This window comes from Ixodes scapularis, unplaced genomic scaffold, assembly GCF_016920785.2.
Source record: "Ixodes scapularis isolate PalLabHiFi unplaced genomic scaffold, ASM1692078v2 PGA_scaffold11__112_contigs__length_91849675, whole genome shotgun sequence".
In the NCBI taxonomy this organism is placed as follows: Eukaryota; Metazoa; Arthropoda; class Arachnida; order Ixodida; family Ixodidae; genus Ixodes; species Ixodes scapularis.
The window spans coordinates 10,579,920-10,592,454 of record NW_024609837.1 but is presented as its reverse complement, the minus strand read 5'-3'; the positions used below and the strand labels follow the sequence as shown (position 1 = coordinate 10,592,454).

Genomic DNA, 12,535 nt, shown 5'->3' with positions numbered 1-12,535 from the left:
TGGCTCCGACCTCAAACTTTGTCAGTACGTGACGAATAGTTACTGTCTCCGTTCCACAGATGGCGGAATACACCTGATAATATTGTTAGCGTTCACGAGCCTCGCCTTACTTAGGTGAAGACGAAGCATCGGATCCGCAACCTTTCCTAGGCAATCCCGTTTTGAGTCACACCATTACTGTTGAATACCCTGCTATGCTGGTCTCAAAGGCATCCAGTTTTTAACAAGGGTCTCGGGGGTCGAGGCGCAGAAGTTCGTTCTCAAAACATCGTACCTTTTTGGTGATACTATTGAACTCACCTTCAAACAGGTAGGGCTCCTTTTCTGTCCATAAGTGGTATGCACGACTACTCCTTCGAGCGATTTGGTCGAAGTCTACTCTGTAATGTTCAATGAAAGGAAAATGGCAGCGACCTTTATTTTTAAAGTTCCATAATGTATGCAATGCTGTATTTGAAAAGCTACCCATTACATTTGTTAAGGAGGTATGAAACAGTTGTTTCAAGGGTGATCTATATCTTTATCAATTTCACAGGTAAATTTAGCTGATAGACTGAACTGCTGTGTACATAGGGTGATTATGATCCTCGGGACAGAAACCGGGACACCCGGGGGGGGGGGGGGGGGGGGGGGAAAGGGGGGAAGGGGGGAACATGTCGAAGTCAGTAGCACTACAAAAAACGTCTGGCAAATTTATTGGCAGATGTAACAAGGGGAAGCTTCAAATTGTGCTGTATGGGAGGTAAATATTTATAGAGCGTTTATTTTTATACTATTGCGTCTCTAAGGAATAAACATGCTTTCTGTTATAAGCTTCTATTCGCTTAGTACCGATGTCGCAACTGCACGTTCCTTCGAAACGGGATACTGGGCTTTTTCGGTGCAAAATGACGAGACAATGTAAATGAACCTCTAAAACACTGTGTATAGATCACAAGACAGCGAGCATTTTCCGCGCCAAATAATCGGGGCAACTGGGTTGGTGTTTACGCCGTAGTCCTCTGCTAAATTTAGCGGGGAATTTAAGATTGGTGTTTTTATCATACGGCGTCAATTTTCCTACTACATATAAAGGGGGGGACTTAATTTTTTCTATAGTCCACGTGACGCCAATTTTCTTCCTAAATTAGTGGGGAAACTGAACCGGTGTTTAGGTCACGTAACGTCAATTTCACCGCTAAATTTAGCGGGAAAACGAAGGGAAGTACGTAAGACCAATTTTTTTTTATAATGAAGGGGTTTTGTTAAAATGCATTCCCTTCTTTCAAACACTCGCGAGTAAATCGAATGAAAATGCATGTCCAGATTGACAACCAATTTACCATACGCGTATCCTCAAGAAATTAAAAAAAAATAACGTAGAAAAAACACACAAAAACAAACAAACGTGAAAGCTACAGTAATGCTGTTTGTGCAGGTGAGTTATAAGGCCGGGGGGACAAAGTGGGGCCAATTGTAACGGTCAGTCGCCTAATGAACTAAAATAAATTCATTAGGTTTTTAATTGTTCTAATTAGAAACTTGCTGAGCGTCATGGAAAACCACCAAATCAGTCAATATTAGAAAGACATGGAGCACGTGGGAAGCAGGGTGGAGGGCTGAAGTTACCACTCGTGCTGCAGGTGCAAGGCTATCGCTGCGATAAGGCACCCTCGCAGTTGGTCCGTTTCTGATCATCCACTTTTTTCATCCCAGCCTCGTGTCTGACTCTGTTCTGCGAGTGTAAACTTTATCGCACTATACCGCGTCTTTATAAAAGTCTCAAAGTCTTTATAAAAATGATTTTAGTAGTCTTTGATGACGCTCAACATGTTTCTCATTTGTGCCATATGTTTATTATCACCATTAAGAAGTTAATCAACAAATGTATTTAACCAATAGACTTATGGTCCCTAGTCATGTCCACCTGGACGTATAACTCACCCGCGTATACCGCGAAAGTGTAGCTTTCAGGGGTTTTGGCCCAGACCGGGTGTGTGCAGTGCGCGTGAAGCGTCTTGCGCCTGCGCAGTGCCGGCAGCAGCGCCACAGCGCCGGCGTGGCGTCAAGGGGCAAAACTGGGTCGGCGTATAAAGCGCTTGCCTGAGCATGGATTTGACAAGTTGTAGCATCTCTTCTTTGGTTTCGTGCCACATGGTGGCGCAGGCGTAAATCCTGGTGACGTCATCCCGCTCGTTCAAGTCGTCGACGAAGGAGTGGATTGTTGAACTGGCCGCGCTTGTTTTACGGGAAGGCGAAAAGGCCTCCTCCTTTCAGGGCACAAAGGAACAATGAAGGAACGTTTAGATTAGTTGTGAGCAGCGGCAACGAGGTGATGAGCTGGGCAGGTTGGTGATCGTTAATAGAGTCAGCGACTGTTTCGTCTTGTGTTACACCATAGCTTCCTTTATACTCGCAAAGCCTGGCAGTTCGACGACGGAGCCACAAAGTGCCCGGTCGCAGATTTGGAGCGCGAGGATCTGGTAGCATACAGAGCATCAAAGAGCCATTTCTTGGGGAACCTGGACGTCAGCGCACAGCTTTTGCAGCGGCGAGGATTCAAAACACACTTGTTCGCTCGGGAGAAGTGTGTTTCGGCGTTTCGCCATAGCGGGGCGCCAGTCACGTGGCTCTCCTCTCATCCGTTGTCTGCCGCATCACCTTTTCCATTTCGGCGGCCGCGTCTCGTGGCGATCTGCCAGGCTTTGACGGTATATAGGAGGTTATGGTTACACTTATTTCCTTCTTTCATTTTGAGCGTGGATTTTCATTGTGCTTTTCATTTTGTGCAGGCAGCAAGATGGGGGGATACAACGGCATAGGTCAACATTACTAGATCAACTCTGATATAAAACTCTTGTGGAGGGGGAGGGGGGGGGGGAGTACCTTCTTTCCCGCTCAAGTCCGCGCCCCTCGTTTGAAACGCCATCTAAAGGCTGCGTTTCAAAACTGTGTAATCTATAAAGTACGGTAAAGAGCCATCCATACGCCTTGCTTCAAAACCTGTGTTTTCCATAGGGTACACTGTTGTTACCGTAGAAGCCGTCCCCAAAACGACGGTGCGTCAACCAACCTGAGGCGGACCTTGGGGGGAGATGGAGGAACACTGCTTGTAAAAGCAGCGTCTGCGAGCAGTTCCGTAACTGAGTTGATCAGTAAAACAGGCCTTCTGTCATTACGGCCTTTCACCACTTGAACCAATCATTGACCTATAGATTAGCCCGTGCCATTTCAGTCTTTCATTGGGGATGTGGGGATGACCGGAAGCGGCCTTCGAGCACACCAGGGGGGCCTGGCAGTCTTTAAAAAATGCCGGCCATTTTGGAAATTGCAGCTGACGACTCTGGTAATGAGAGCATTTAACGGCCTTTTTGACGCCCGATGTTATGAAAGCTAGAAGGGAGCACTCTTGCTGTGTGAACTACTTTAGTGTTAACCAGCCACAAAGGCTGGTCCTCACTGAAGTGGTTCACAGAGCGCCGTATTTTTTTACGCTTACTTGCGTTACGTATAAGTCACCGAAGCATTCGTGTATCGAGTGTCACCTGCCAGGCTATCTCCTTGAACTGGCAGCGTGGAAAGCATACATATCAATTTACGCAGTATAGATCACATGCACTTTTAAATTCGTCGACATTTACTAAAGACACAATGTTGGCTGGCAGTTTGTCCCAGTCGGCAATTGCCAACTGTAAGGGTAATAATGTCTAAAAGTTTTATATGTGATGTCTGTAATAGTATCGTACGCTGATGATCAAATCAAGGAAAAATACGGTGTGGCAGCTGTAAAAGTTCAATCTTGAGGAGTGGGTTATTATAATACATGTTATGGATGAAGTTTAGCCAAAAACGTTTTCTTCTCGTAGAGAGAAGAGGCAAGTCTGCTTTTTCTTTCAGCTGAGATACGCTTGTGTGTTGAGAATAATCTTTGTAAATGAATCTGCTTGCCCTGTTTTGAATTGACTCCATTTTTTTTAATTAGGTAGCCTTGAGAAGGATTTCATATGATAAAAGCATACTCTAATTGAGGCTTCGCAACGTAACGCAACACAAGAAAATGGGGCCGCGTGAACCAGCCTTGTGACAAAACGACGACTTCATACCGTGTTATCATGAAAGTGGTTGGTTGTCAGACTTGCCTGATGTCCAAACGACCTCCAGGTGAATGGCCTTGACCGCAGCAATCTCCGATTAGTTAGCCGACGATCGTAGCGTCAGGCGACAACAGTAACCAGCAAGCAGTTGCCGGGCGATAACACCCCTATCTAATACAATTGGCGTGTAATATAAGTTCAAAGAGGGGAGAAAAAAAAGAGGAACTGGTTTTTTATGATGACACCGATCAGTTTTGAAGTCTGTGCATTAGATCGTTCGTTTTAAAACCAACCAAATTAATTTTGGTACTCTTCAGCGTATAGGACTGAACTCGGACTCGTTGAAGTTTCGGAACCTGCTAACGAAGTGTCCGTTCAACGCCAATAAGCATCAGTCAGATTTCGGACTCCGCGGCTGGGGTTCAAAACGATTAAGTGAGGATCCGTAGTCAGGCTCTTTTTTTTTTTTTTTCGGGGACACTAAGGGAAAAAAAAAGGGGGGGGGGGGCCATTGGACAAAAGATTTGTTCAAAATGTAGAATATCATTCGAATGTCATTCTTACCGGTAGCTTGGAATAGGAATTCCTCAAGTTCAGTGCTGTAGACTGCTCGAGCAAAGCGCTGCAGTAGGACGGCCGAGCGAAGATCCTGCAAAACCCGCGTAAGCTTTTAAGGACACGACTCGCATTTATAGTGGCCACTGTAAACTGTTTCGCGCACTCAATGGCGTAATATATGTCCTTTTTATGATGCAATTTCTAAAGCCTTAAGACTAAAGGACGCAGTGTTTGACGTCAAGTGTACCATGACCTGTACGACACTAGATAGGGCGGCTGTTTATGCGTGCCCAAATCTAGGGCGCTCTTTGAATTTCTGAAGGGCATAATACTGAGCGCTGGAATTTCTGGTCCGCGTCCATTCTAAGGGAACGCAGCTATCCATCAACAGGCTCTCGTCAAAAGTTTCCGCCATCTAGGAGCTGTTGAGCCGACTATTCGAGTCCGCCATTGTTTGGGCATGTGCTTTGGGCATGTATTGGGACGAGGGAAGCGCAAGCGTTCGTATAGGACTTGAATCGAATCACACATTTCATGCCCAAGAAATGGCGACCGCCGATGTTGCTTGACTGGGTTTTGAAATGGGCCTAACCTGCTGCATGGAGCTCAGCTACCATCTCAATATGAAGATTTTCCCTCTGTGGCTAAATGTGAGATAAACTGACCTTCGTAAACTAAGTTAGTTACTAGATCGTGAAGAGGGAGCTTTTGCTAAACCTCAGAACGGCATGGCGATGTTTTCCTAGGAGACCTACAGCTTCTTCGGGGCCCTGAAGAAGCTCGGTCTCTTAGTGAAGCACCGGCACGCCGTTCTGAGGTTTACCAGAAGCTCCCTCTTTACGTTCTTCTGCCGGCTTTGCTTCTCTTGGTGGTTTATATAGTAGTATATCGTATACCCTTTTCTTAGTTCTAGAGCCCGGGTCAATTCTACACATGCCTGACGAACGTTACTTATAGTCGGCAAGCGCTGACGTTGTCTGTGAGTCAGCGCGTGTCCTGTGCTTTGCCAATCTTAACTTGTGGCTATGATGAACACTGATGGCATATAATTGACACCAGATCGCATGGCCGTTTGTTGTGGCTGCAAGATGAGAGGCTGAACGCTGCTAGTTTTCGTCGAACTTTTTTCTGCGACTGACGTTGCGATGGAGAAAATAACGAACGCGTGTTTTGTAGTCATGAAGTAAACCTAAACCGTATTTAATGAAAGTATGAAAGTAAAAAAAAAAAAAAAACGTTGTTGCAGCGTTTTTTAAAGTAATATTGTTATAAACAAAACCACATACATTTTTACTATTTAGAGCGTCCGCGGTTAGGCAGTTCTGTTGATACACTTAACAGCAACAACAAAAAAGTTTTTTAAAAGAGTGCGTATTAAAGCAATGAGGCACAATAAATTTGTTATGTTTCGTGCTAGTTGCGCTATTGAGGTTTGCATAGTAACATGTTTCTGAATATCAATTAAGTAATGACCATGTAGAAGTTTAAAAACATAATTTCGTTCGATTCAACATCACCCTGATCTTATGGGCAAGAGGTCTGCACCGAACTTCAGTAAGGAGACAGAGTCTCCTTACTGAGATAGCAATTGAAAGTGAATCGGAAAGCTTTACTTTGTATTCGTTCTATTCTGCAAATATTTGGTTGTGTGAATACTTCCAAAACTGGGCTTGCATATTCAATCGTCGGTAATATCAGTGACTTATATGCTGTTCCTTTGAGCTTTGGATCGGCAAATTAGAACTTCCGATAAGTGTCCAAAGTATTGGCGCTTCATTGGAAACATTTTTTATCCGTGCATTCTAGTTCATATTAAATTTCAAAAGAGCGCCGAGGTATTTGTCCTCCAGTACATATTTTAAAGGCATCGCCCCGACACTACACGTCAACTGTTCTGGTACTTTTTTCGCGCTATGTTGATGGATACAGTGTTGGCTTTGTTTATTTGTATGTGCCATTCGTGAAACCAGCTCGCCCATTTCTGTAAATGCTCATTTACTTTCTTCTGATTATCGTATATATTTTTTAATATAAGTTTTTATAATTGGCGAAATGTCTCATTTTTGACACCAGCTTGAAATCCTCGGTTAATCTCACTGACATATAAGATGAATAGCAGAGGCCCGAAAACAAACCCCTGAGGCACTCCTGATACAAAGAATAACTTGTCTAAAATCGTACTATTTAATTGCACGAGCTGCCCTTTACCAACCAGGTAAGCTTCAAGCCAGGTCAGATTTCGATCATTGTCACGAATATACTTGAGTTTATGAAGTAGAATTAGGTGAAAAACACAATCAAATGCCTTGGCCAAATCAAAGAACACCGCATATATTTGTCCGCCCTCGTCCGCGCATGAACTTAAGTCGTCGGTTACTTCCGCTAGTTGTGCGACTGTTGAGCGACCTTGCCTAAAACCGTACTGATCATTTCCTAAGAGGTCATTTGCCTAAACAGAAGTTAGAATGTGCTCAACGATAACATATTTAACACTGCGACAAGGGAGTGATTTTTCGTATATGGCAGCTAACGAAAGAAAACATCGTTCTGCGTAATTTGTTAACAATATCTATGGGACATCATCAACGCTGGGCTAATTTTGTACATATAAGTTTAGAAGTCAACGAAAAATGGGACCTTTCGATCAATCTGAATATTATCAATACCTGCTATCGGTGATCTCTGTATTTTTGATGTGGAATGATGCCATTATCACGTGTAGAAACAGACTGGAAGAAACTATTAAACAATACGCCAATTTCGCTTCAATCGCTGACGATATCATCGTCAATAACAAAACAAGATACTGTAAAGGGCTAAATTTTCGCGAGGACCTACTTTTCGCGAATGTCGCGAATCGCCCTCTATCCGCGAAAAATGCGTCCCGCGAACAATTCGGGCAGTATGTGAACGCTACGAAAGCTACACTCGATTCGCGAATAAGAACCCGCGAATATGCCGTCTTTTTTTTTTTGTCAAGGACAGGTGTTTTGAAAACATATCGGGGAAGGATTTGATAATCTATTGGAGAGTAACATTAATATATGTTTTCTTGGCGTTTAATATATGCTATTTAGTTGTTGGGACACTGCTCTAATTACAGCGCGCCTGCCGGGCGATTAATTCAAACGTAGGCGGTCTCTTCGTCGTTTTATTCTGGTTGCTAGGTTGAAGTGGTTTACTGCCTCAACTGCTAGATGTGACCAACGTTACTAGAAAACTTCCAAACCAAGCTAATGGCGATCGCAACGCCGCCTTTTCTCCCGCAGCGGTCACTCGGAGAACTGCATGGCTGCTTGTATTGGCTCGGGAGTATCTCATTCGATAGTGTCCGCTGTGACTGTTCTATTTTAGCTTTAATCGGCCATTTTGGCGCTGAAACATGCGATGGAAGGGGTTTCAGGGATGCCAACCCCCGTCTCCCAAGCGGACGCGTCGCGAACTACTACCGAATTTAGGACGCGCCCAGGTCGAGACGCGCTACCTGAAATCACCATCAGACATGATTGTATATAAACAATATTAATTGTGCCGCAAAACCTTGTAAACTAAGGATTTGAGAAAACATCAGGCGCCTGTTATTTTGATTAATCTCCAATAAAGGTTCCTACAAAAACAATTTTTTCCTTTTGTTTTTACGCAAAAAATGCTTTCTAAAAGCTCAAAGTGACCACAGTAATGAAAAAAAAGGCTGAGCCGCCATCTTGGCACCTCCAGCGTGGGAGTTTCGGTACTCTGGGAACATTCAGCAACTCTAGCAGTAGCCATATAAGGCAACTTTCATGTTTCAACTTTCAACTCGTCCCTAAAGGGTGGCGCTCTCATCGTAGTTAGCTCGGTCTTGGTGGACGCCAGCGGACCAGGTTTCGAGGGTGAGTTTCCCAACTTTGTGTTATAGTAACCTTGGATGTGACTAAAAACATTACTCACGCCTCCTCGGCAGCCATCCTGGTGTTGTGAGAGGTCCATATGTAGCCTGTGATCCAGACTTGACCTAGGAACCAGAGGAGCCAGAACCAGGCTTGCTCGTTGGTGATGAATGTGATCAAGGGGTCGTTCGGACAGTTCCAGAATAGGTATTTGGGCAAAAAGTCATTGAAAAAGCAAACGTCCACGCCACGTGCTCCACATGCGATCACTATTAGCGCCATCGTGGCCGGTCCTGCCAGGCTCAGCGGAAAAGCCATGGACACCGCCTGGATGTCGATCCGGCAGGCGAAGACGCAGGCACGGTATCCGATGTAGCCAGCAGCGATGTGGATGCCAGCCACAATCAGTGAGACACCCCTGCGAGAAAATGGTCAAGAACAAACCTAAAGGAAGGAATGGGGTTAATCTAGATCGTGTATTGTGTCTGACTCAACAAGCGGTTGTTGTTGCTTGTACATCGTCTTTGTATGACCTTGTGTACGAGCACCCTTTCGATCTGCATCTGTGCAAGCCTATAGTTAGCTGTAGCAATCACGCCAGTTGATGTTAGTCCATGTGTCTCCGGCAGCGGCGAAGTTGCGGACATAGCACAAAATGATGCAGTGTGATATTGGTAGGTTCAGTACGCGCGCGTGGACAACACTTTACACATTGATTGTAATGAAAATCGACAGTAAAATACGGTAGGGGTACCATAACCGAGAACCACAGCATGCTGCCAAAGATACCGATCCATGACCATGCGTTTCAGTTTCGGTTCAGCACTTCTGAATTCTAAAAGTCAGGGTGTGGGTATGCCTCGGAATTTGTGTAGATGGCAAGGCACAGCAAGACGACATGACCTTGAACACCTTTCATGTTTCATTGTATCATAAAGACCTTAAAATAACTTAATGGGACCTAGGGAACAAGTTTAAGTGATCGCACTGTTGAGCCAGTGCGCATACATCCACCATAGCCTACCATAGTAAATTTACCGACGAGCAGAAGATGTCCGAGGTACGCTCAGGCATGCATTTACTGTATACTACAGATCAATTCGCAACGATTTTTGAATTGAGACACACCTTCGACTCAGGAGGAAGTCCTCCTCGCAAAGAAGAGCAGGTCCAGCAACCTCGGTGCCTTCGACGAACGTGCGAAGTTGGTACACAGGGACCTGATGCGACCCGAAACTCGTGTAGAGTTGGTCGAAAAGCGCTACCACCGACCCCGTGCTGAAGTACTCGATCGTGAGCATGCCCAGAAAGAGCACAATCATTTTCCAGATGGACATCAGGAGGAATACAACCGACCGACACTCTTCCAGGCTTCGCTTGCACGGGGCTAGACGGAGCATCTGGAACGCCGGGGCGTCTTCGTTCGCGGCTGTCTCCCACCAGGCGAAGGACACAAGGACCAGGGCAGCGGGAAGTGTGAGAACTCCCGTAGGGCCCAGGGTCCAGATCACTGTGCCCGTGACCTGACCCGCAAACGCGAGGATGTTGAGAGCCGTTTGCCAGTGCGCCCTCTTGTGCGAGAGAGACGCCAGGAGAGCCGGCACTATGGCGACGCAGTTGCAGATCATGGCGCCCTTCACGGCATCCATTTCTGGAAGAACCGCGAAGACCAGGAGACAGAGGCCCGTGGCATGAAAGGTCTCGACGACGAAGACCTGCGGAATGAGGATACATGAGTCTCTCGTTTTAGTCAGTTTTTAGAGCGCAGCTCTTAGGGGCCCGTTTCCGGCTTGAGCGGCGTCGCCGTCGCCGTCGGCTTCGGCGTCGCCTTGGGCGTAACCGCGAGGTCACGTGACCCACCGAGATCACGTGATCCCCGAGGTCACGTGACCTCCCTCAGGTCACGTGACCTCAAGGAGTCACCTATCGCTCAGTACGCTTCCATCCTTCTCCTCAAGAGCTGCGCTCTAATTGGCGTTACAAGGATTTGTAAACTGCTTTCATTTTTTTTTAATTTGTTTCCTACTTCACAAATCATACTAGATACGAAATTCTGAAGTAGTCCACGTCGTTTCGCAGTGGCATTAACTTTTAACCCGAGCATATTGAAACGCGGTCATCTCTAATACAGATGCAATATGAGGGGTATCAAGGGAAGGAGTAAAGAAGATATACTCGCGCTAACTTGTGCACAGTCGAGCTATGCAGACTTGTACACAACGTTAAATCTAATGTGGAATTCCTTCGGCAGATTTGGAGCGATCCAGAAGCACACCTTGCCCGCGCTTTTAGCGTGGTAAATGCGAGCGCGTGCTTGCACGCCCGAGCAGATACCCACAAGAAAGCTTTCCCAAACCGCTCCAAATCTACCAAGAGAATTCCCCATTCAGTTGATAAATCTCCAACAGATATGCGCATACTACTAAATAACGGAACTCAGTAAATTACTCGTTACTGTCTCAAGCAGAAACTCAATATATTCCGCTTTATGAATTTCGTAAAATGAACGGATTAATTTGCCCAGGGATGCTTACTTCCTTTGTTATTTCTCATGTTACTCTATAGCTGGCGGACAAGCGCTTACGTGCACTTGTTCGTGTTGTACCTGCACCATATCCTTCATCCATTTCTTGTTCGCGCATCTTAGGTCTTTTTTTTTTTTTAAATCGGGAATCAACTGACTGACCCAACCCGAAGTTTTAGTGCAAGGTTGGAATTGTAAAAATTTGTGGAAAAAATAACTATATACCGCTACTCCGTCAAAACGTAACTTAAACACGTTGCTAGAATCGAGTAACACAAAGCCGTTATTTTTGTTAGGTTTGCACGCAACGCGTTTCGGACAAGCGTATTGGTGTCCTCTTAAATGAGCTATGTCTCTCCCGAAATTATATAGAACACGTTACAAGTCCGCCGTTGTCCGGTATTCTTTTCTTATCGGTACCGGAACGTTATCTAAGTATACGGGTCACAAGAATGTACCCTGGGGGCTGGAGAAGTCTCATACCCGTGCTCATTTTTCTTCAAGATAAGCCTCATTAACATCGTGGTCCTGTTCCACGCCCAAAATTTAAAAAAAAGAAACCTACCAACAATTTTTTAACGTAAAAAATTATAAAAAACCCTTTCATTTTAGGAAACACAAACCCCCAAAACACAGAACCTATATAGTGGCATACCCTAGGACCATAAATGGCACGCCTGAAATATCGAAATGTTCGACGCGTAATGGTAATGATTCCACGGCAAAACAAGAGTTCTACGAATGAGCTTATGAACGTGTGTCTATGCTCGTATTAAGCCGCGGTCAGACTGCTCATACACCACACAAAAGACAGTCTGTCTACACTGTAACATGCCTGTTTCTTAGGCTAGGTGGCGCAAGCTACCGTCCGTTACAAAGGGTGTAGCCATTAACCTCCATCCATCCATCCATCCTCTCTTAGAGTGTACTCTAGTACACTCTAACATTCGCCATACTAAAACGGTTTGCAGACGTGTTCGAAACTATGCATACGTATGTGAGGCCAACATTGTTCGAACATGCTCGAGACGTGTGCGCAGGTAATTCTGTCATCATGTCTGTTGCGAGTACCTGGATGGATGGATGGATGTTAATGGCTCTACCCTTTGTAACGGGCGGTAGCTTGCGCCACCTAGCCTAAGTCTAAAATGACAAAAAACATGATTTCTTCTGCCCTTTTAAGACCCCTTTTCTCCCCCTAACTATCACCAGGCAGTGTGAGATATCACCGGGATAACCTTCAGAGAATCGGGCAAAAAAAACATTATCTTCCTGCCCCGTCCCCTTGGCGAGGGAGTCGCCAATTTTCCTCTCGTCAAACCTTGTCGGCATTACCCCAGCAACGGACCCACTGGGAGGCAGGGTTGAGACTTTGGGTCGGAGCCACGCTGGAGGATGTCCCAATTTTCCTCTGTCCCGCCTGTTCCCAGCTGTGCTAGTTAGTTGTCCATCGTTCCTTGTGTGATGCATGAGCAGGGGGGACTCTTCAGAGGGTTCCTTGTCCAGACGCA

At 45.5% G+C, this 12,535-nt stretch overlaps 1 protein-coding gene across 4 annotated transcripts in view; it reads right to left on the bottom strand.

Annotated features, from left to right (window-relative positions):
• The window catches only part of LOC8026235 (chitin synthase chs-2), a 73,987-nt gene that overhangs the window by 38,074 nt on the left and 23,378 nt on the right, over positions 1-12,535 (bottom strand). For all 4 annotated transcript variants that reach the window (XM_040222999.3, XM_040222998.1, XM_029991521.2 and 1 more), the window contains exons 7-11: positions 9,629-10,215; positions 8,562-8,918; positions 4,638-4,722; positions 2,083-2,249; positions 301-380 (exon numbers count right to left, since the gene is read on the bottom strand). In XM_040222999.3, coding sequence (XP_040078933.1) covers positions 301-380; positions 2,083-2,249; positions 4,638-4,722; positions 8,562-8,918; positions 9,629-10,215 — 1,276 coding nt within the window. The remainder of the gene's footprint in view (positions 1-300; positions 381-2,082; positions 2,250-4,637; positions 4,723-8,561; positions 8,919-9,628; positions 10,216-12,535) is intronic.